The following is a 24,255-nucleotide window of genomic DNA, read 5'->3' on the forward strand; positions in this document are numbered from 1 at the left end:
ACGCGGCACCACTGGCAGTCACACCAGTGTGATGGGCTGTGATCCCGATGCTGTGCTTCACATCCCGCCACTGCTTTGTAAGCATCAACTTGTATTTCTTAGTCCTTCCTCCTTTCACTGCGTTCTCTAACCCTCCTCCCCTTGGGCAGCCCTCTGTGTCTATGAGTCTGTTTGTTTTGTTGGTTCATATATTTTGATGTTTAGATTCCACATGTAAGTGAGACCATGAGGTATTTGTCTTTCTCCATCTGACTTCTTTAGCACAATAACACCTTCCAGGCCCATCCATGTAAGATGCCATTAATTTTATGGCCAAGTCATATTCCATTGTATACATGCACCACGTTTTCTTTTTTATTTTAAATTTATTAATCCTCACCTGAGGATATTTTTTCATGGGTTTTCAGAGAGAGTGGAAGGGAGGGGAAGAGACAGAGAGAGAAACATTGATCTGAGAGACACGTCAATTGGTTACCCCTGACCAGGGCCAGGGCCGAGCTTATGATCGAGTATGTGCCCTTGACTGGGATCGAACCTGGACCCTTCAGTCCGTAGGTGGACACTCTATCCACTGAGTTAAACCAACCAGGGCTACATCACTTCTTTTTCCCCCCAAATATATTTTTATTGATTTCAGAGAGGAAGGGAGAGGGGGGAGAGAGAGAGAGAGAGAGAGAGAGAGAGAGAGAGAGAGAGAGAAAACATCAATGATGAGAGAGAGTTAGTGATCGCTGCCTCCTGCACATCCCACACTGGGTATCGAATCTGCAACCTGGGCCTGTGCCCTGACCGAGAATCAAACCGTGAGCTCCTGGTTCATAGGTTGACACTCAACAACTGAGCCATGTCACTGGGCTGCACCACATCTTTATCCCATCGTCTATCAGTGGGCTCTTGGGTTGGTTCCATATCTTGGCTATCTATATATATAAAAGCCTAAGTGACCCTTAAGATTGGTAGACTGAACGACCGGTTGACCGGTTGCTATGACGCACACTGACCACCAGGGGGCAGATGTTCAACACAGGAGCTTCCCCGTGGTGGTTAGTATGCTCTCACAGCCAACCTCCCGTGCTCCCTCCCCCTGGACTGGGCAGCTGAGGGACCCCACCCGTGCATGAATTCACGCACCGGGCCTCTATTGTAAATAATAGACTGAAGCTACTTTTGACGGCTGAGATTTAACTCTCTAATCTCCTCATTCTTCCCCAGGAATCACCGATTTCTTGTTTTTGAAGATTTCCACCTCCCCTCCCACCTACCTGGAGGAGTCTGAGCTCATAGTCCTGGGACACCATGGCCGAATCTTTTTTTTCTGACATTTGCTTGCTGTCGTACCTAAAGGAGCTGAGGAAGAATGAGTTCTGGAAATTTAAGGAGCTCCTCAAGCAAGAACCCAAACAATCTGACCTCAGGCCGATCCCGCGGCCAGAGCTGAAGAGGGCTTCCAAAGATGACCTGGCCAAGTTGCTATGCAGGCACTACCCAGGCAAACAGGCCTGGGAAGTCACCCTGAGGCTGTTTCTTCAGGTCAATCGGGGAGACCTCTGGGCCAAGGCCAAGGATGAGATCAGAAGTAAGTGTGGCCCTAGCCAGTTTGGCTCAGTGGATAGAGCATCAGCCTGAGGACTGAAGGGTCCCAGGTTCTATTCTGGTCAAGGGCACATGCCTGAGTTGCAGGCTTGATCCCCAATAGGGGATTGTGCAGGAGGCAGCCAATCAATGATTCTCTCTCATCATTGATGTTTCTCTGTCTCTCTCCCTCTCCCTTCCTCTCTGAAATAAAAAATAAATAAATAAAAAGAAGTAAGTGTGCGATGCAGGGGTGGGACCCGGGGAGGGGGTGTATTGGCAACTCACAACAACAAAGGTGGGTCTGTGGGAGCTTGCATTAACAAAGGTGATAATGTCCTCAGATAACGGTCACCCCTCCTTCCATTGAGAATGTGGTGGGTTAAGGGGAGACTTGGCAGTGGTAGAAAAATGACAAGGCAGCTCCACTCATACGCGGGCCAGTGATGGCCGGCCGGTGGCTAGTGCCTGAGACAGACTGTTTCTCTGTGGTGTTCCCATTTCGAGTCCATGCTGCCCCAGGAGATGGCCTGGGACTTAGAGTCTGCGAGGTGGAATTCCATATGACAGTTGTCCATCCTTTGACCGGACCTGCACAAGGAGCCAGGTGGAATCCAATAGTAGGAAATAGTTGCAGAGAGCTTACGTTCCCGGTATATAGGAAGCACTTTTGTTTGTTTAAATCCTTGCCAGAGGATATGTTTAATGAATTTTTTAGAGAAAGGAAGAGAGAGAGAGAGAAACATCAATATGAGAGAGAAACACTTATTGACTGCCTCCTGCATGACCCTACTGAGCTACACTGGCCAGGCTTAAAATTGTTTTTTTTTAAATTAAATTTATTGGGGTGGTATTGGTTAATAACATTATGTAAGTTTCAGGTGTATAATTCTATAATACAACATCTGTATATTGGGTTGTATGTTCATTTCCCAACTTTAAAATCTTTTTTTTTTTTCTGAATCATATTTTAGTTTAATCTTTTTCATCTCTTACATTGACCCTTCATTTATAGGCCTATGCAGAGTATTATTTTCTACATACTTTTTTAAATATATTTTTTATTGATTAAGATGTTACATATGTGTACCCTCTACCCCCCCCCCCTCCGTTCATGCCCTCACCCCCCCGTTGTCCGTGTCCATTGGTTAGGCCTATATGCTTGCATATAAGTCCTTTGGTTGATCCTTCCCCCTTGCCCCCACCCTCCCCTACCTTCCCTCCAAGGCCTGCCAGTCCAATCAATGCCTCTCCGTCTCTGGATCAGTCCTTGTTCATCAGTTTATGTTGTTCATTATATTCCACAAATAAGTGAGATCATGTATTTATCCGCTCTCCAGTTCCATCCATGCTGTGGCAAATGGTAAGAGTTCCTTTTTCTTCTTCCTCTTCTTAAAGAATACCTTTCAGCATTTCATATAATGCTGGTTTGGTGGTGTTGAACTCCTTTAGCTTTTTCTTATCCGTGAAGCTCTTTATCTGACCTTCTATTCTGAATGATAGCTTTGCTGGATAAAGTAATCTTGGTTGCAGGTTCTTGCTATTCATCTCTTTGAATATTTCTTGCCACTCTCTTCTGGCCTGCATGGTTTCTGTTGAGAAATCAGCTGACAGTTGAATGGGTACTCCCTTGTAGGTAACTGACTGTCTTTCTCTTGCTGCTTTTAAGATTCTCTCTTTATCTTTTGCTCTTGGCATTTTAATTATGATGTGTCTTGGTGTGGTCCTCTTTGGATTCCTTTTGTTTGGGGTTCTCTGCGCTTCCTGGACTTGTAAGTCCATTTCTTTCACCAGGTGGGGGAAGTTTTTTGTCATTATTTCTTCAAAAAGGTTTTCAATATCTTGCCCTCTGTCTCCTTCTGGTACCCCTATAATTCTGATGTTGGTACACTTGAAGTTGTCCCAGAGGTTCCTTACACTATCTTCATATTTTTTGAATCTCTTTTCTTTTTCCTTTTTCGGTTGGGTATTTTTTGTTTCTTTGTATTTCAAATCTTTGACTTGATTCTTGGGATCCTCTTGTCTGCTGTTGGATCTCTGTAAATTATTCTTTATTTCAGTCAGTGTATGCTTAATTTCTAGTTGGTCCTTTTTCATGTCCTCCATGGTCTCACTATACTCATTGAGGGATTCATTAAATTTATCGGCGGTTTCCATAAAATTCTTGAAAAACCTTATAAACGTGGCCTTGAACTCTATATCCAGTCGTTTGCTTTCCTCCATTTCTGCCATTTGTGACCTGTTTCTTTGTCTCCGCATTTTGGCTGCTTCCCTGTGTTGACAGAGTGGCCCTGCGCACCAGGTGTCCTGTAGGGCCCAGTGGCTCAGCCTCCCCAGTTACCTGGGGTGGACACTCTTGGTGCACTCTTGGTGCCTTGGTTGATGTAGGATCACTGGGAGGAATTGACCTCCAGGCCAATTGGCTGTGGGAAGCAGCTGTGTCTGACGTGGGAGAATGGTCCCCCTCTGACCACTGGGTACAGTGGCTCCTGGATCTAAGGAGGTGCTAATTCAGCCCCTGCCTGAGGCCACACAGCAGGAACTACGAAGAGGCTCAGCTGTGAAGCAATGCAAGCCGCTGCGGGGCCTTGGGCCTTCTCTTGGAAGTTCCGGGTCTGCCTGGCTCGGCTGCAATTAGGTACATTCACATGCAAAAGCCTCTGCCGCAGCCTGGGTGGGGCGGGGTCTCAGGGAGTCAAAAGGGCGGAGAAAGAAGCTATGGCTGATTCTCTGCCTGGAGTCGCGCGTCTCAGTGTCCCTGTAACGGCTGCAAGCACCTCTGAGGGAAAGCCGCCCTCAAGTTCGCCCGCTGCCGCCTGACAGACCAGCTTCTCCCCGTATGAGTCCTGGGTCCCCAGAGACTTGCTGGAACCGGAGATCAGAGCAGTCGGGAGCTTGTGATTCAAAAAGACAGCCGCGTCCTCAGGTGCCACCCCCTTTCCGCGCGCGCGAGCCGCCGCCGTACCTCTGCACTTCACCTCCGCAGCTCCTCTGGCTCTCAGCGTGCTTTTCTTTTCTTCTAGTTGTAGAAATTACACTCAGCCAGCCTTCCTGTTGTTCTGGATGATGTTTGCTCCGTCCTTTGCGGTATTTTTCAATTGTTGTGTGAGGCGACATTTTCCCGGTGTTTATCTATGCCGCCATCTTAGTTTCTCCCTTTAAAATCTTTTAAAATATATTTTTTATTGATTTCAGAGAGGGAGAGGGAGAGGGAAAAGGAGAGAGAGGTAGAAATGTCAATGATGAGAGAGAATTATTGATCGGCTGCCTCTTGCACGTCCCCTACTGGGGATCGAGCCCGAAACCTGGGTATATGCCCTGACTGGGAATCCAACTGTGACCTCTTGGTTCATAGGTCAGTGCTCAACCACTGAGCCACATGGCTGGACTATTTTCCCCCTTTTACCCTCTTCATCCTTACCCCACTCTCTTTCCCCTCCGGAAACCACCACACTGTTGTCTGTGTCTGTGAGTTTGTGTTGCTTTCTGTTTTATGCTCCACATGTGAGTGAAACCATAGGGTTCTTGTCCTTTTCTGTCTGACTTATTTCATTTAGCTTACTACTCTCAAGATCCACCCATATTGTTGCAAATGGCAATATTTCACTTTTAAAAAATTCCTGAAAATGTAGCATTAGAACTTTCATTACAATTATCTTTGGGATCACAACTTAATATTTTACCTTTGTTAATGTGCAATTGTATATGGGTTATATTTGTTTTGGGTGTGCAATATAGTGATTTTACATTTTTATACCCTATAATATGATCACCCAACTAATTCTAGTAACTATCTGTCACTGGGTAAACTTATCACATATTATTGACTATATTCCCCTCCCCCTTTGCACCCATCCACCCTTCCCCCCTCCTTTCTGGTAAAGATTCCTTTGGTCTCTGTTTCTATGAATCTGTTCTCAGTTCCTTTGTGTGTTTGTTTTGTATACGACCCAGCAATTCCACTTTTGGGTGTCTATCCAAAGGAAACAAAACCACTAATTCGAAAAGATGTATGTCACCCCTATGTCCATTGCACCATTATGTACAATAGCCAAGCTATAGAAGCAACCCAAGTGCCCACAGATAGACAAATGCATACAGATGTGGTGCATATATACAATGGAATATTACTTGGCCATAAAAATAAAATCTCGCCATTTACGACAATATGGACAATATTATACGACAGTATAATATCTAGAAGGTATTATACTTAGTGAAATAGGTCAGACAAAGAAAACACATACCATATGGTTTCACTTATATTTTGTCATTTTTCATGGCTGTGTAGTATTCCCTGTATACTCGTCCCATGCCTTTTTTATTCCATCATTCCTTGTCTTAGCTATTGTGAATGAGCGCATTTTTAAAAAATTTAAATTCTCGATTGTTGAAAGTATTACACATGTCTCCTTTTCCCTTTATTGACCTCTCCCCAGCCACCCCCACTGCCCAGCACATGCCCTCACCCCCCTACTGTCTGTGTCCATGGGTTATGCTTATATGCATGCATACAAGTCCTTTGGTTGATCTCCCCCCCCCCCCCCCACTGCCTTCCCTCTGAAGTTTGAAGGTTTGAAGCTTCTCTTTCCCTGGATCTGTTTTTGTTCATCAGTTTATGTTGTTCATTATATTCCACAAATGAGTGAGATCATGTGATATTTATCTTTCTCTGACTGGTTTATTTCACTTAGTACAATGCTCTCCAGGTCCATCCGTGCTGTTGCAAATGGTAGGAGTTCCTTTCTTTTTATTGCAGCGTAGTATTCCATTGTGTAGATGTACCACAGTGTTCTAATCCATTCCTCTGCTGACAGGCATTTAGGCTGTTTCCAAATCTTAGCTATGGTGAATTGTGCTGCTATGAATGTAGGGGTGCATATGTCCTTTCTGATGGGTGTTTCTGGTTTCTTTGGATACATTCCTAGAAGTGGGATCACTGGGGCAAATGGGAGTTCCAGTTTTTAAATTGCCTTGTATATTCTGTCCTTCTGAACTCAGATAAGATCAACCCATATAAAAGCAACATGAGGAAAAAGTTCTCTGACATATGGCAGAAGGAGACGTGCCTGGCGGTGCCGGAGAGCTTCCACACGGCGTCCACCAAGACTGAGTACGAGAGGCTGAGCGAGGCGTTTGCGGCCGACAAGGCGGGCGAGCACTCGGTCACGGTGGTCCTGGGCGGTGCGGAGGGGACCGGGAAGACCACGCTGCTGAGGAAGGTGATGCTGCAATGGGCCGAGGGCAACCTCTGGAAGGGCCGTTTCACCTTTGTCTTTTTCCTCAACTGCTGCGAGATGAACATCATCGACAAGACCAGCCTGGTGGAGTTCCTCTCCAGGGACTGGCCCGAGTCTTCCGAGCCCATCCACGACGTCTTCTCCCAGCACGAGAAGATCCTGTTCGTCATAGACGGCTTGGACGACCTGAAAGTCGACGTGGGCCTGGACGGCGACCTGTGCAGCAACTGGGAGCAGCCGCGGCCGGTCCACGTGGTCCTGCGGAGCCTGCTGCAGAGGACGCTGCTGCCGGAGGCCTCCCTGCTGGTCTCCCTGAGCTGGGAGTGGCTCAGGAAGTTCTACCACCTGCTGCGCCACCCGGTGTACGTCTACCTCCGTGGGTTCTCGGGCGACCTCAAGTGGCTCTATTTCTCCCGGTTCTTCCAGGACACGGACCAGGCCGCCCAGGCCTTCAGTGTGGTGAGAGGCCACAAGCCACTGTTCAGCCTGTGCCGGTACCCCCTGGTGTGCTGGCTGGTGTGCGAGTGTCTGGAAAAGCAGCTGCAGAGATGCCAGCCCCTGGGGGTGAACTTCCAAACCACCTCATGCATCTACTCCTCCTTCCTCACCAGCATGTTCCAGCCGGAGCGCACGGGCTGGACGCTGGGCCACTGCCACAACTGCCTCAAGTGTCTGTGCGCCTTGGCGGCCGAGGGCACGTGGGCCGGCCGGTTCGCCTTCCAGCCCTCGGACCTGGAGGAGAACAGCGTGTCGGAGGCCGACGCCCTGGCCTGGGTGAGAATGCGGCTCCTGCGCCAGAACGGGAGCCTCTGGGTCTTCCCGCACCAGTACTTGCAGGAGTTGTGCACCGCCCTGTGGTACCTGCTCAGGCTCCCCGGGGAGCCACAGCACCCCCGCATAGGCAGCGCCACGCAGCTGGTCACGGCCGTCATGACCGAGGCCCCCTTCTACCTGAAGCACACGGCGCTCTTTCTGTTCGGGTTCGCCACGGAGCGGGTGGCCGGCCTGCTGGAGGCGGCCTGGGGCTTCGGGCTGGACGCCGCGGGCCTGCGGGAGGAGATCACGCAGTGCCTGCGGGGCCTGAGCCAGCAGGTGGCCCGCGGCGAGCTGCAGATCAACTTCCAGAACCTGTTCAGCTGTGTGTTCGAGACGCAGGACCCCGGCTTCGCCACGCAGCTGATGAGCATGTTCCCGGACATCGACGTGTACATCAGCAAGCCCGACGACCTGATGACCTATGCCTGCTGCCTCCAGCACGCCCTGAACCTGCAGACGCTCCACCTGAGCTTAGAGAACGTGTTCGCGGAAGACTGCAGAGGCCTGTTAGAGTGAGTCCAGCGGCACACGCCCGCCCCACCCCACCCTGCCTGCCCCCACGACATCTGTGGCTCGCTTGCTGGGTATTTTATGGGTCCTTATACTTTTGCCCTTAAAAACAAACAACACACATGATTTTTTTTTTTTTTTACTAGAGGCCCAGTGCAAGAAATTCATAAGGGTAGGGTCCCTAGGCCTGGCGGTGGGGCCTTCCTTCATTCTGGGCCGTCCCCTGGTGGTCAGTGCATGTCATAGCAAGTGGTCAGTTCCCTGTCTAACTCCCAGAGGGGACAATTTGCATACTAGCCTTTTATTATTATTTTTATTTTATCTTTTTAAATCCTCACCCGAGGACATTTTCCCACTAATTTTAGAGAGAGAGTGGAAGAGAGAGGGAAAGACTGAGAGAGCTCACATTGATTGGTTGCCTCCTGGACTCACCCTGACAGGGGAGGGTGTGTGTGGGGGGGGGGGAGAGGGAGGAGCCTGAGACCGAGGTACCTGCCCTTGACCGGAGTGGAACTCCAGGCTGACGCTTTACCCACTGAGCCACACAGGCTGGGGCAAAACGTGGCTTTTAAAATCAAATTTGCTAGCTGTGACCAGGAGCGGTGACTTCTGAAGGTTTTCCATCTGTAGAGATATGGATAAACGTGTTTTTAAAATTCTTATTTATTTACTGGTTTTAGAGAGAGGGAGGGAGAGAGACACATCGATTTGTTGTTCTACTGATTCATGCATTCATTGGTTGATTCTGTACCTGCCCTGACCAGCGATCGAACCCACAACCTTGATGCGTGGGGACGACACTCTAACCGACTGAGCTCCCTGGCCAGGGCCTCTCTGCTGGTTTTTAACGTTGTGGCCTGTCAGCAGGTATAGGCCACCAGCTCACACCTCAGCTCTTAAATGCATCCCACCTATCACATTCGTTTTAATTTTTAAAATTTTAATGGAGGTAAATGGACATGTACTGTTACCTTAGTTTCAGTGGCACAACATTATGATTCAGTATTTATATGTTGTGAAATGACCACAAGTCTAGTGAACACCCGTCACCATACATAGCTACTGCAGCATTTTCTTGGTCTTGGGACAATGACATGTAAGATCTACTGTCTTATAACTGCAAACACACACTACATTATTATTAACTGCAGTCATGCTGCAATTACATCCCCAGGACTTACTTATTGTATACCTGTACGGTCATGTTTTTTTTAAAAAAATATATATTTTATTGATTTCAGAGAGGAAGGGAGAGGGAGAGAGAGAGATAGAAACATCAATGATGAGAGAGAATCATGGATCAGCTGTCTCCTGCATGCCTCCTACTAGGGATCAAGCCCACAACCCGGGCATGTGCCCTTGACTGGAATAAAACCCAGGATCCTTCAGCCTGCAAGCCAATGCTCTATCCACTGAGCAAAACCAGCTATGGCTTTTTTTTGTTGTTGTTGTTGTTTTTTTGTTTTGTTTGTTTTTTAATCCTCACCTGAGGATACGTTCATTGACCTCAGATAGAGGAAGGGGGACACAGACGGGGAGAAACATCAATATGAGAGAAACATTAATTGATTGCCTCCCATACACTGGCCAGATGAGGAGAAAAGGAAATACTCTTTTCCAGTTCGTGTTTTCATTTTCATTGGCTAAATACTCATATCTGGCCAGTGATCGAACCTGAAACCTGGGTATGCGCCCTAATGGGGAATTGAACCCACAACCTCTTGGTGTATGGGATGATGCTCCAACCAACGGAGCCACCCAGCCAGGGCTGCACGAAGATGTTTTTGGATGTGATTCCCCATTCACTGATGGATCACCCAGCACCAACCTTTGCTCATAAAAGTCAAGTATTATCCCTTCAAAGACGAGGAAATGGAGGCAGAATAAGACTGAGTCATATGCACAGGTCACATAGCTCACAAGTGGCTCCAACGGGATTTGATCCCATTGCTGTGGACCCAGGGTCTGCTCTCTCTGAGCCACATTGACTCAGTTTACCTGGCTGCACCTCTCTGTATTCAGGCCTGGGTGCCCGTCAGCTTGGAGGGGCTTTGGGAACGGTGTCCTGCCTGTTCTGAGACCATCCCGAGTTGAATGTCACCATGGGTGTGGCACAGTGTCTGTCTTCCCACAGCAAAGACCAGAAACTCTCCTGCTGGCGGGCCCTGTGCTGCGCGTTCACCAACAGTAGGGACTTCCAGATGCTGGATTTGGACGGCTGTGTTTTCAACGAGGCCTCCCAGGCGATCCTCTGGAGGGCGCTGGCTCAGCCCACTTGCAAACTTCAAAAGTTGGTGTAAGTGGGGTGTCACCCTATTTTTTTTTTCATAGTAGACATCTATTCTCTCCATTCTGGCTTTTGAAAAAGTAAGTACGGTTAGTGTGAAATCTTATCTATATATATAAAAGCCTAAGCGACCATTACCACTGGTCGACCGCTCGCTATGAGGTGCACTGACCACCAGGGGGCAGCTCCTGCGTTGAGCATCTGTCCCCTAGTGGTCAGTGTGTGTCATAGCAACCAGTCATTCCCAGTAGTTCTGCAGTTAGGGTCAATTTGCATATTACCCTTTTATTATATAGGATGCTGCAATGAACACAGTGGTGCATATATCTTTTCCAGTTCATGCTTTCATTTTCTTTGATAAATACTCAGTAGTAGGATTGCTGGGTCATATGGGAGTCCTCGTTTTAATTTTTTGAGGAAACTCCACACTGTTTTCCACAGTGGCTGCACCAGTGATGGCGAACCTTTTGAGCTCGTTGTGTCAGCATTTTGAAAAACCCTAACTTAACTCTGGTGCCATGTCACATATAGAAATTTTTTCATATTTGCAACCATAGTAAAACAAAGACATATTTTTGATATTTATTTTATATATTTAAATACCATTTAACAAAGAAAAATCAACCAAAAAAAATGAGTTCTCGTGTCATAGGTTCGCCATCACTGGGCTGCACCAGCCTGCATTCCCACCAGCAGTGCATGAGGATTCCTTTTTCCCACATCCTCGCCAGCATGTGCTTGCGGATTTACTGGTGGTAGCCATTCTGGCAGGTGTGAGGTGAGACTTCATTGTAGTTTTAATTTGTATCTCTCTGATAATTAGTGATGTCCGGTATCTTTTCATATGTCTGTTGGCCATCTGGATGTCCTCTTTGGAGAAATGTCTTTTCAGCCTTCTGTCTATTTTTTGATCAGATTGTTTATTTATTTTTGTTATCACGTTGTATGAGTTCTTTATATATGTTGGATATTAACCTTTTCTCAAATATATCATTTATGAATGTGATCTCCCACTCAGTAGACCGTCTTTCTGTTTTCTTGCCGGTTTCCTTTGCTGTAGAGCAGCTTTTTAGTTTGATAAACCAATGTGTCCAAAGACAGCTCAGAGAGCATCACTTGATAGGAAAGTCTGAACAAGAAACAAACTTTTGGCAAACAGGGAGACCGCCAAACGGAGCGTGGCCCTGGCTGGCGGCTCAGTTGGGTGGAGCGTCATCCCGTAAACCAAAAGGTTTTGGCTTCAGTTCCCAGTCAGGGCACATACACAGGTTTTAGGTTCAATCCCTAGTAGGATACATATGTGGGTTTTGGGTTCGATTCCCAATCAGGGCACATACTAGGTTGCAGGTTCAATCCCCAGGCACATATGCAGGTTTTGAATTCAATCTCTGCTCAGGGCACATACGTAGGTTTCGGGTTCAATCCCAAGTCAGGACACATACACATAGGTGGGTTGTGAATTCAATCCCTGGTCAGGGTTTGGGGTTCAGTTCCCAGTCAGGACACATACCCCAAGCCGTGGAGCCCCGGTGCCTGTCCTCTGCCTGAAGACCCCAGGGAAAGAATTTGCAGGTGGGGGTAACCAGGGTTCTTCGAGCAGCGTGGTAGGCCTAGGGGGCGGGCAGGAAGAGCTGGGAGGAGGTACCTGCTTGGTGCTTGGATTCACCCCCTGGTCCCCCATCTCGTCCTTGGCAGGTACAACTTTGCCTCCAACGTGGGAGAGAGCGCAGACTTCTTTATGGCCCTCGTTCACAACCCCCACCTGACCTACCTGAACCTGCATGGCACCAACCTGTCCTCTGAGGAGGTCGCGCAGCTGAGCGAGGCACTGAGGCACCCCATGTGCAGCATCCAACAGCTGATGTGAGTCTCCGCAGCGGCTGTGGGGAGCGACGTGTTTTTGACGCTCAGAATCTTTGACTTTCCTCACTGCCTCTCAGTACCTGCCCGCGGGCGAGGGCCAGGAGATGGTTTTCTAAGCGCATTAGGGCTCAGATGGGGTTTTTCTCAACCTCAGAGCTACTGACAAATCAGCTCATCAGATCGAGCGCCAGGTAATCCTCTGTTGCGGAGGGGGGCACTATTGAGTGGCTCCCTGGCCTCCACCCACTCATGGCAGCAGCATCCTCCCCCAGGCCCACAACTACACACACACACACACACACACACACACACACACACACACAGGTCTCCAGACGCGGGGAGACATCCGCGCATGTCAACAGTCATTGTGAGAACCACACACTCTGACTTTTTCCTAATGTCAGTGAAAGGCAACCACAGGCTAATAAGGTGAGCCTGGCTGGTGTGGCTCAGTGGATAGAGTGTTGGCCTGAGGACTGAAAGGTCCCAGGTTCGATTCCCATCAAGGGCACACGCCCGGGTTTTGGGCTTGATTCCCAGTAGGGGGTGTGCAGGAGGCAGCCAGTCAATGCTTCTCTCTCATCACTGATGCTTCTCTCTGCCTCTCCCTCTCCCTTTCTCTCTGAAATCAATACAAATATTTTTTTAATATATTTTATTGATTTTTGACAGAGAGCTAGAAACATTGATGAGAGAAGCATCGATCAGCTGCCTCCTGCACACCCCGCACTGGGGATGTGCCCACAACCAAGGCACATGCCTTTGACGGAATTGAACCCGGGACCCTTCAGTCCGCAGGCCTACGCTCTATCCAGTGAGCCAAACCGGCCAGGGCAATACAAATATTTTTTAAAAAAGGTTAATAAGGAGAATGATAGAGTCACATTTTCTGTTAGGAAGTCTGAAATGTGGCCATTGGGTTGGCAGGTGCAAGAATAGAAGCTGGGTGTGACCCATGCCCGATTAAAAAAACATTTTTTTTTGCCCTGGCTGGTGTGGTTCGGTAGTTGGACACCCTCGGTGCACCTGGAGGTTGCCAGTCGATTCTGGTCAAGGCACATGCTTGATACTTCTTTCTCACGTCAGTGTTTCCCTCCCTCCTCTCTCTCTCAAATCTATTGAGAAATCTTTAAATATATATATTTTTAATTGTTTTATTGCTTAAAGTATTACAAAGAGTATTACATATGTCTCCTTTTTCCCCCCACCCTTAACAATCCCCTGGCCTCCCCTACCCCCCCAGTGTCTTATGTCCATTGGTTATGCTTATCTGCATGCATACAAGTCCTTCGGTTGATCTCTTACCCGTCCCCCCCCCCCCCCCCGCCCCTCAACCCTCCCTGGCCTTCCTGCTGTAGTTTGTCAGTCTTTTCGAGGCTGCTTTGCCTCTGTATCTATTTTTGTTCATAAAGTTATAATGGTCTTTATTATCTCTAAATGAGTGAGATCATGTGGTATTTTTCCTTCATTGACTGGCTTATTTCACTTAGCATAATGCTCTCCAGTTCCATCCATGCTATTGCAAATGGTAAGAATATATTTTAAAAAATATATTTTTTAAAATTACACTTGACATACAATAACATATTACTTTCAGGTGTACAGGCTAGCGATTAGACATTTATATAATTTACGAAGGGATCCCCCAGTAAGGCTAGTCCCCACCTGGCACCATACACAGTTATTACAATATTATTTTATATATTTTTTATATTTTTGATTTCAGAGAGGAAGGGAGAGGGAGAAAGAGAGAGAGAGAGAGACATCAATAATGAGAGAGAATCATTGGTTGGCTGCCTCCTTCACATCCCCTGCTGGGGATCGAGCCCACAATCCCGGGCATATGCCCTTGACAGGAATTGAACCTGGGGCCCTTCACTCCGCAGGTTGACGCTCTATCCACTGAGCCAAACTGACTAGGGCAATTACTACAATATTATTGACTATATTCCCTGTCCTGTACTTTACATCCTGGTGGTTTTTATACCTGGTAATTTGAACTTCTTAATCCCTTCACCTTTTCCACCCTGCCCCCCAAGACCCCTCCCCTCTGGTGACCCTCAGTCTGTTCTTCTAAATATATATATATATATATATATATATATATATATATATATATATATAGTTATTATTGATTTCAGGAAGGAAAAGAGAGGGAGAGAGAGAGAGAGAAACATGAATGATGGGAGAGAATAATTGATTGGCTGCCTCCTACACGCACCCCACTGGGGAGAGAACCCACAACTCAGGCATGTGCCCTTGACCCTAATAGGGCCGGGAACCTTCAGTCCCAGGGCAGGCGCTGTATCCACTGGGCCACACCAGCCAGGGCCCTGTGCCTGGCACTTTGTATTTGTACTTCTTGACCCCTTCACCTTTCCCACCCGCTCCCAAGCCCCTCCCCTTTGGCGACCCTCGGTCTGTTCTGTTTGTCTCTTTGCCAATGAACCCTGCACCGCCTTGCTCACTGCCCTGCACCCCGTGTCCCCTCCCCGCTCCGGCAGGCTGGGCAAGTGCGACATCACCGACGAGGCCTGCGAAGACATCGCGCTGCTCCTGGTGAGCAGCCGGAAGCTGAAGCTGGTGTCGCTGATGGAGAACCCGGTGATGGACAGCGGCGCCCTGCTGCTCAGCGAGGCGCTCAAGCACCCGGACTGCGCGCTGGAGTCGCTGCTGTAAGTGTGTCCGGGCGGCGGCCTCACGGACCCCTGAGCCCTCAGGGCAAGCCAAGCTGCCCTGGCGGATGTGGCCCAGAGGATAGAGCCTCGGCCTGATGACTCAAGGGTCCTGGGTCCCATTCACCTCAAGGGCACATGCCCAGGTTGCGGGCTGGATTCCCGTGTGGGACGTGCAGGAGGCAGCTGATCAGTGATTCTCTCATCATTGATGTTTCTCTCTCTTTCTCTCCCTCTTTCTTCCTCTCTGAAATCAATACAAATATATTTTTAGAAAGAAAAGAAAAAAGGGACCCTTCCCCTCCAGCATCCGACACCTCGCGCGGCTCTCCCACCCCCACGTTGCTCTCTTCCCTCCCCCTGGGAAGGGGTGTCGGGGAGGGGCGTGGGCGAGGCTGTGGCAGCAATGGGGTGGGGGGAGGGAGGTTCCCGCGGGTCCCGTAGGCTCACGGGGCCCGGACACCGGGGGGCCTGCGGCAGCGGGTACTCTGGATGTGAGCCGGCTGCGGCAGGCATCTCCCTTGCGCCCGGGGTGGTGTGGAGAAGGGGTTGCACCTCTACTCGCCTCCAGGCACGCCAGGACCGCACCCCCCTCTCCCCTACCTGGCTGGGCCAGAGCCTAGGAACCCACTTAGAACTGGTGACTGTTGAATTAAAACAATGCATCGTGAAGGCCCAGCAGGTGCTGACCCGATGTGATTTCTGCCCAGGGCTCTGATTGTGAAGTGAAGACATTCAATGAAGCGCAGGTAAACGGGGAGTAACTATGACTCTCTTAAGGTAGCCAAATGCCTTGTCATCTAATTAGTGACGCGCATGAATGGATGAACAAGATTTCCACTGTCCCTACCTCCTATCCAGCCAAACCACAGCCAAGGGAACGGGCTTGGCGGAATCAGTGGGGAAAGCAGACCCTGTTGAACTTGACTCTAGTCTGGCAGGTGAAGAGACATGAGAGGTGCAGAATAAGTGGGAGGCCTGGCGCCCCTCCATCTCTGCGAGGGGGTGGGGTCAGCCAGTGAAATACCACCACTGGGGAGACAGTGCCAGGTGGGGAGTGTGACTGGGGCGGTACACCTGTCACACAGGAACGCAGGTGTCTGAAGGCAAGCTCAGGGAGGACAGAAACCTCCCGCGGAGCAGAAGGGCAAAAGCTCACTTGATCTTGATTTTCAGTACGAATACAGACCGTGAAAGCGGGCCTCACGATCCTTCTGACCTTCTGGGTTTTAAGCAGGAGGTGTCAGAAAAGTGACCACAGGAATAACTGGCTTGTGGTGGCCAAGCGTTCATAGTGACGTCGCTTTCTGATCCTTCGCTGTGGGCTCTTCCCATCATTCCTATCATTGTGAAGCAGAATTCCTCACGCATGGGATTGCTCACCCACTAAGAGGGAACGTGAGATGGGTTACATTCAACCTCCTGAGGATGTGTTGTTGCCATGGTAATCCTGCTCAGTCAGAGAGGAACCACAGGTTCAGTTGGTGGATGTGCTTGGCTGAGGAGCCCATGGGCCGAAGCTGCCATCTGTGGGATTATGACTGAAGCTTCTAAATCAGAATCCCGCCCAGACAGAACCATAAGGCTGCACCTTGGGCCTCGGTTGCCCTCAGATAGCCGGTCCCTGCCGGCGGGCTGACCCGTCCCCTCTGCGGATCGGGTAGGTCCGGTGCGGAGAGCCCTTGGTCCTGGGAAATGGGGTGCAGCTGGAAAGGGGTCTGCCCCCTCCGTTCTTCACGCAATGCACGTTTGTGGGGAGCCTGGTGCTAAACCATTCGCAATTGACCTGCTTCTGGGTGGGGGTTTCCTAAGTAGCAGAGCAGCTCCCTCGCTGTGATCTATTGAAAGTCAGCCCTCCACACCAGAGTTTGTTTCGCTTCTGGCCTCTTTCCTTGGGGAGGGGGAGGGAAGTGGGGAGGGGACGGTCGCCCGCCCCCTACGGTGGGGGCACGCAGCAGCCTAGGGAAGGAAGGGGGACACCGCACCCCTGGAGCCCATGGGGGCATTAGCGACCCTTCCTTCCTTCCTTTTGCGCCCCATCATGGCGACCAGTCGCCTCCTCTCCGGAACCCCGCCGCAGGGCCTTTTGGCTCCGGGCTGGGACTAGGAAGTGGGGGTGGGTGGCAGTGGACTCAGCCCCTGACCGAGGGGGGCTGAGGGCCGGCTCCTCCCCATTTTTTCCTCCCCCTCTGAGGAGCGTGGTCGACCAGCCTCCCAAAACCGCTGGCACAGGGCGGCTGCAGGGACAAAAGGTTGCCTGGTGGCTCCTGGTCAACCAGATGTCCCGGCCCAGTCCTTGTCTCTGGCGGCGGCGGCGGCGGCGGCGGCGGCGGCGGCGGCAGGGACCACAAGAGATGGGGTCGACCAGATGGCCCGGCCCAGACAGTCTCTGCGGGGCGGTAGGGACCACAAGAGATGGGGTAGATTAGATGGCCCCGCCCAGACTTAGTCTCTGGCGGCAGCGGCAGCAGGAGCAGGAACCACTAGAGACGGGGTCGACCAGATGGCCTGGCTTTGGCGGCGGCGGCGGCGGCGGCGGCGGCGGCGGCGGCGGCGGCGGCGGCGGCGGCGGCGGCGGCGGCGGCAGCAGGGGACCACAAGAGATGGGGTCGACCAGATGGCCCGGCCCAAGCAGTGTCTGGCTATGGCGGTAGGGACCACAAGAGATGGGGTAGATCAGATGGCCCGGCCCAGACTTAGTCTGTGGCCGCAGACGGGGTCGACCAGATGGCCCGGCTTTGGCGGCGGCGGCTTTGGCGGCGGCGGCGGCGGCGGCGGCGGCGGCGGCAGGGACCACAAGAGACGGGGTCGACCAGAGGGCCCGGCCCAAACAGTCTCTGGCGGTGGCGGTAGGGACCACAAGAGATGGGGTAGATCAGATGGCCCGGCCCAGACTTAGTCTGTGGCGGTGGCGGCAGGGACTACAAGAGACAGGGTCGACCAGATGGCTCAGCCCAGACTTTGTCTCTTGTGGTGGGCCAGAGTGATTGGGTTGACCAGTTGTCTGTGGAGATGAGAGCTGAGAGACTGAAGACAAGGGGCTGGCGATTGAACTGAGGGATGCGGGGGGAGGGGGGAAGGGGGGGTGAGCAGGGGGCGTGGCTGGGTCCAGGGGCGGGGCCGGGGCCGAAGACCAAATAAAAGTTGACAGAATATTAAAAAAAAAAAAAAAAAAGGATTCAGCCCTGGCAGGTGTTGCTCAACTGCTGGAGTGTCTGCACTGAAGGGTCATGGGTTTGATTCCTGGTCCAGGGCACATACCTGGACTGCAGGTTTGATCCCCCACCCAGGTCAGGGCTGGTGTGGCACATGCAGGAGGCAACCAGTGGATGTGTCTCTCTCACATCCGTGTTTGTTTCTCTGTCTCTCTTTCTCTCTCTCTGTGTCCCTCCCATTCTCTAAAAATTATTGGCAAAAATATTCTTGGGTGAGGATTAACAAAAGGAAAAAAAGAAAGGGAAAGAAAAAGGGATTCAGCTTTGGCCAGTGTGGCTCCGTTGAGCGCCCTGACCTGCTTACCGAGAGGTGGCGTGTTAGAGTCCAGGTCAGGGCTCCATCCCCAGTAGGGAGCATGCAGGAGGCAACCCATTGATGTCTATCATCGGTGTTTCTCTCTCCTCTCCCTTCCTCTCTCTCTTCAAAAAATAAATAAAAACGTATTTAAAAAATAAAACAAAAAGGTGTTTATTGGATTCTTTTCAGGTGCAGGGCTTTGCAAGTCCCGTGTTGTGACCTTCCCACTGCTCATGTACGAGGGGACCGCTCCCTCTGCTGGGCCTCAGCCGGGAGGGCAGCAGAGTGCAGACTTGGTTTGCCTGTGGGGCCACAGGAAACTTGGTGTTAAATCAGAAAAACGCGGTGCCGCCTGAAGTGGGGGCTGGTGCAGGGGCAGTCACGTCTATGGGAGCAGAGGGGCCTCCAGAAGCAGGCCTTCTATTTGCCTTGGCTTGTGGCTCCATTGGTTGCTTTGTCCCAAAAGGTTGCAGGTTTGATTCTGGTCAGGGCATGTACCCAGGCTGTGTTTCCATCCTCACTCATTCATTGCACATACCGGAAGCAGCCGATGGATGTTTCTCTTTCACATGGATGCCTCTCTCTTTCTCTCTCCTCCTCCCCTACCCCCAAATCAATAAACATATCCTCAGGTGAGGGTAAAAAATACACCCAACTTTTATTTGTGTGTGTGTGCACACGTTCAGGTGTGCAGGTGTGTACAGACATATGTGTTGTGCACACACACAGTGGCATTTAAAATAGAGGAGGACTGGAATGCTGTTACTGATAGGACTTATTTATTTAAAATTAATTTTATTGACTGATAATTACAGAGTAGAAGAGAGGTGAGAGAGAGAGAGAAACATTAATGTAAGAGAGAGACATCGATTAGTTGCCTCCCGACAAGGGCCAGGGATCAAGCCTGCAATCGAAGTACGTGCCCTTGACTGGAATTGAACCCAGGACCCTTTAGTCCACAGGTTGATGCTCTATTCACTGAGCCAAACTGGCCAGGGATGAGATGATTTTTTAGACTGAAAGAAATTTAACAGTAAAACAAATTCCAGGGCCCTAGCTGGTGTGGCTTGGTGGATAGAGTGTTGACCTGCAGACTAAAGGGTCCCAGGTTCGACTCCAGTCAAGGGCACATGCTTGGGTTGTGGGCTCGACCCCCAGTGTGGGACGTGCAGGAGGCAGCCAATCAATGGTTCTCTCTCATCATTGATGTTTCTCTTCCTTTCCCTTCCTTTCTGAAATCAATAAAAATATATTAAAAAAATAAATTCCAGGGATAGTAAACATCAAAACCAAACTATTTAATTAATTTATTGATGAGAGAGAGAGAGAGGGGGGCATCTGTTTGTTGTCCCACTTGCTGATGCATTCACTGGTTGGTTGACTCTTATATGTGCCCTGACCAAGAATTGAACCTGTGACCTTTTGGTGTATGGGACAATGCTCCAACCAATGGAGCACACCAGCCAGGGCAACTGCTACACATTTTAATCCTCTTATGTTTACTCAAGTGAGCGCTGGGTACGAGGAATGGTAAAGATCTTGCATGTGCCTTCAGGAAACTGTTACTGCATGCAGCATAAGCAGGCTGACAGTGCGTGTGTGTGTGTGTGTCTCTCTGCAGACTGACATACTGCTGCCTCACCTCTGACGCCTGTGACTACATCGCCCAGGCCCTCGTGCGGAGCACCACTCTGTCCCTTCTTGATCTGGGGTCCAATTTCCTGGAAGACAGTGGAGTGAAGCTTCTCTGTGAAGCATTGGGACAGCCAAGCTGCAACTTACAGCAGCTGTGGTAGGTCTGGCTACAATTGACTGAAATGTCAGGGGTTTTTTGATGCTGGAGTCCTGTCCTGCAAAGGACACAGGAAGGAGGGAAAGCATGGGGTCTGCTGGGAAAAAAAATGAGGCTAAGTGTTGACCCCACTTGGTACTTCTAGGAATCCCAGTGGTGTGTTGATGTGTGTGTGTCTTAATTAAAGGGCGCCTGGAATTTTGGGACATGCTCCTCTGTAGTTGGGTCTCAGGGCCCTCTGTGCCCTACACTCATTGGGTGAACATGTGAGGGCACCGCCCCTCTCCCCATGAGGATAAGTATATTGCCCACCTGAAAGAATTGAGGCACCGAGTGGGAATGATGCACATACAGAAACATTACCGATGATTTGCCTGTAACCAGCGCATGATTGATAACAGTAGAAGACACCTCACGGGAGCATTTATTCCTCCTGTGGGTAGATGAGGAACATGGTAACTGAAACGCTCCGACATCCCTGTTTCTATAGAAGTTGATTTTATGGAATTTCATATGAACACATAGGTACGCATGTACACACACACACGTGAGTGTGAGGCTGCAAGTAAGTGTGTATTTGTGTATATATGGTGGGTTCTCAGTCTCGGCATGGTTGATATCTGGCCCAGATCATTCTTTGTTATGGGAGTGCTGTCCTGTGCTTTGTAGGATGTTTGAACCCAACAGGGATGTCGGTTGCACCCTGTGTCCTAGTGTGGCAATCAAAAATTTCTCCAGGCATTGCCCAATGTCCCCTGGGAGGGGCATGAGCAAAAATAATCTCTGCTTTAGAACCACAGATAAGCATACACATAGCAATACACACATACACATGCATGTATCAGATGTATTACACATAAGTGTGTATGTATGTATGCCTATATATGCATGCCCAAAGACACTCACTCATGCAGGTATACATGTCAGACTTATGCACATGTGTGTGTATATGTGTGCATGTGTATATAGACACATGTATGTTAGCAGGTGATGAGTACTGTGGGGAAGCATGAGCTTAAATGCAGCGAGGAGACTGGGACATGATACTATGTAAAGTATTCAGGGCAGTCCTCACCAAAAGATGACATTCATGGAGAGATTTGAAGGGCGTGAGGAGTAGCCTTGCTGGCATTTGAGCCGAGCATTCCCATCAATGAGAGCACTAAGAGCAGAGGCCCCGGGCAGAGAGGCCATGAGGGCAGGAGAATTGCAGGGAGCCCAGAGTGCTGGGCCGAGGAGATGGAACTGAGAAGTTGTAGGAACTTCATCATCACAACAATCACAACTTCCCTCATCACCATCACCACAGTCACCACAGTCACCACAACCATCATGACTGCTATTATCACTATCACCATAACCTTCATCATCATCGTCTCCAGCATCATCACTATTATCATCACCACCATCACCACCATCATCACCATTATCATTATCATTATCATTATCACCATAATCACCATCACAATCACCATGACCACTGTGACCATTATCACTACTACCATCACCATAATCTTCCCCACCATTATCATCTCCAGCATCATCACCACCACCACCATCATCACTATTATCATCACCATAACTACCACCACCATCACCACCACCACCATCACTATCACCACCACCACCATCACCATCACCACCACCACCATCACCATCACCACCACCACCATCACCATCACCATCATCATCTCCATATCACTTCCAGCATCACCACCATCATCATCACAACCACCACCATCATGACTATTATCATTATCATCATCACAATCACCATCACTATCATCACCATCATCACAATCACCATGACCACCATGACCATATCATCACTACTACCATCACCATAATCTTCACCATAATCATCACTATTATCATTGTCATCACCACCACCACCATCATCACTGCCATTACCATCATCACCTCCATATCACCTACAGCATCACCATCATCACCACCACCAACATGATCTCCAGCATCACCATCATCACCATCACCATCACCATCATCATCATCACTGTCATCATCATCATCTCAGAAGCGCTGGGGCATTTCATCCTTCATAGCAATAAGTGAAAGTAAGCTGAGGCATTCAAGCCTGGACCTCATGATTGTGTCTGTTTATGTGTGTATCCCCCCCTTCAGGTTGGCAGGTTGTTACCTCACTCCTGTTTGCTGTGAGGACCTCTCTACTGTTCTTATTAGCAACGAAAAACTGAAGACTCTGAAACTGGGGGACAATAAAATACAAGATGCTGGTGTCAAACAGTTATGTGGGGCGTTGAAGCACCCTAACTGTAAACTGGAGAATCTTGGGTGAGTGTGTATTGATGGTCTTTGTGGGAAGGCTTCCCTGATTCAAGAATAGGAACAGCTGGAGGATTCCCAGGACTGAAGGGAAGCAGTTTCAAAAACAAGTGGGTCTGGAACTATCTAAGTAGAATGCTGTCCTGGGAAACCAGGGATTTCCAATCTTGGCACTACGTATTGGACTAGATCGTACTGGGACTAGATCGTTCTTTGTTGTGACGGGGAGAGGGGACTGTCCTGTGCACTGTAGGATGTTTGGCTGTGTCCCTGGCTTCTTTCTACCCACCAGCTGCCAGTAGCATCCCCAGGTGTGTCGAATGTCTCCTGACATTGCCACGTGTCCCCCAGGGGACACAATGGCCCCAGTTGAGAACCACTGGTCTAGACCATCAAGTCTTCTGCTCAGACGCGTGGAACTGGCATTTCACGATAGCGGGCCTTCCAGCCCAGCCACAGCCGGGTGGTTTTTCTGGTGTGCTTCTCTGTGGCAGGCTGGAGCTCTGTGAGCTCACCACTGCCTGCTGCGAGGACCTGGCCTCGGCTCTCACCGTCTGCAAATCACTGAGGGGCCTGAACCTGGAATGGAACAGCTTGGACCACGATGGGATGGTGGTGCTGTGTGAAGCCTTGGGCCACCAGGACTGTGCACTGCAGCTGCTTGGGTGAGTGGACGCTTGTCTTGGTGGTGAGTGATCTCAGAGTGACATTCATCTCGGGGGCAGGTCTGCTGAGCCTCGGTACAACGGACGCGGGGGCTGCAGAGCTCTTGGCTGCATCGGAGAGTGTTGAACAGCATCCCTGGTGTCTACCTGCACGTCGCATGCCCATAGCACCTCTCCCCAGTTGTGATGATAAAAAATGGAAACTTTAGCGGGGCCGGCGTGGCTCAGTGGTTGAGTGTCCACCTATGAACCTAGAGGTCATGGTTCGATTCCTGGTCAGGGCACATGCCTGGGTTGTGGGCTCAATCCCCAGTGGTGGTGGTGGTGGTGGGGGACACGTGCAGGAGGGAGCTGATCAATGATTCTCTCTCATCATTGATGTTTCTATATCTTTCTCCCTCTCCCTTCCTCTCTGAAATCAATAAAAAATATATTAAAAAAAGATCTAGTCTCTTAACAACTTTGAAGTTCCCACTTTAAAATATATTTATTGTTATTGCTTTCAGAGAGGAAGGGAGATGGAGAGAGAGATAGAAACATCCACGATGAGAGAGAATCATTGATCAGCTATCTCCTACATGCATCCCACTGGGGATCGAGCCCACATCCCGAGCATGTGCACTGACCAGAATCGAACCTTGGACTCTTCAGTCCACAGGATGATGCTCTATCCACTGAGCCAAACCAGCTAGGGCAAGAGACTAGATATTATTTGTTCTCACCAAGAAAAATTATTATTATATGATGCAATGGAGATTATCATATTGCAATATACTACAGATATATTGAACCAACACGTTGCACACCTTAAACTTATGCGATGTTATATGTCAATCACATTTCAACAAAAATGAATTAATTTCAAAAAAGACTGGCTATCCCATTCATTCTCTGAAGTTTAAAAAAATGTCTCCAGACATTGGCAGATGTCCCCTCACAGGCAAAATTGCCCCAGGTGAGAAGCACTTTTTTTGCTAGACACACCATCTTCTACTTATGCTTCCCCAAAAGATGCAAT

General features: G+C 49.7%; 1 protein-coding gene across 1 annotated transcript; it reads left to right on the forward strand.

The window, feature by feature from the left end:
• Positions 1–1,296: 1,296 nt before the first annotated feature.
• NLRP9 (NLR family pyrin domain containing 9) lies at positions 1,297–23,241 on the forward strand (the record flags this gene model as incomplete). The annotated part of the gene is made up of 8 exons (XM_081107420.1): positions 1,297–1,576; positions 6,574–8,140; positions 10,273–10,434; positions 12,121–12,288; positions 14,793–14,963; positions 20,098–20,268; positions 22,411–22,581; positions 23,067–23,241. 8 exons carry the CDS (start codon positions 1,297–1,299, stop codon positions 23,239–23,241), a joined length of 2,865 nt encoding a protein of 954 aa, XP_080963546.1.
• Between the last annotated feature and the right edge of the window lie 1,014 nt (positions 23,242–24,255).

Source organism: Myotis nattereri, assembly GCF_964212035.1.
Source record: "Myotis nattereri genome assembly, chromosome: 15".
In the NCBI taxonomy this organism is placed as follows: domain Eukaryota; kingdom Metazoa; phylum Chordata; class Mammalia; order Chiroptera; family Vespertilionidae; genus Myotis; species Myotis nattereri.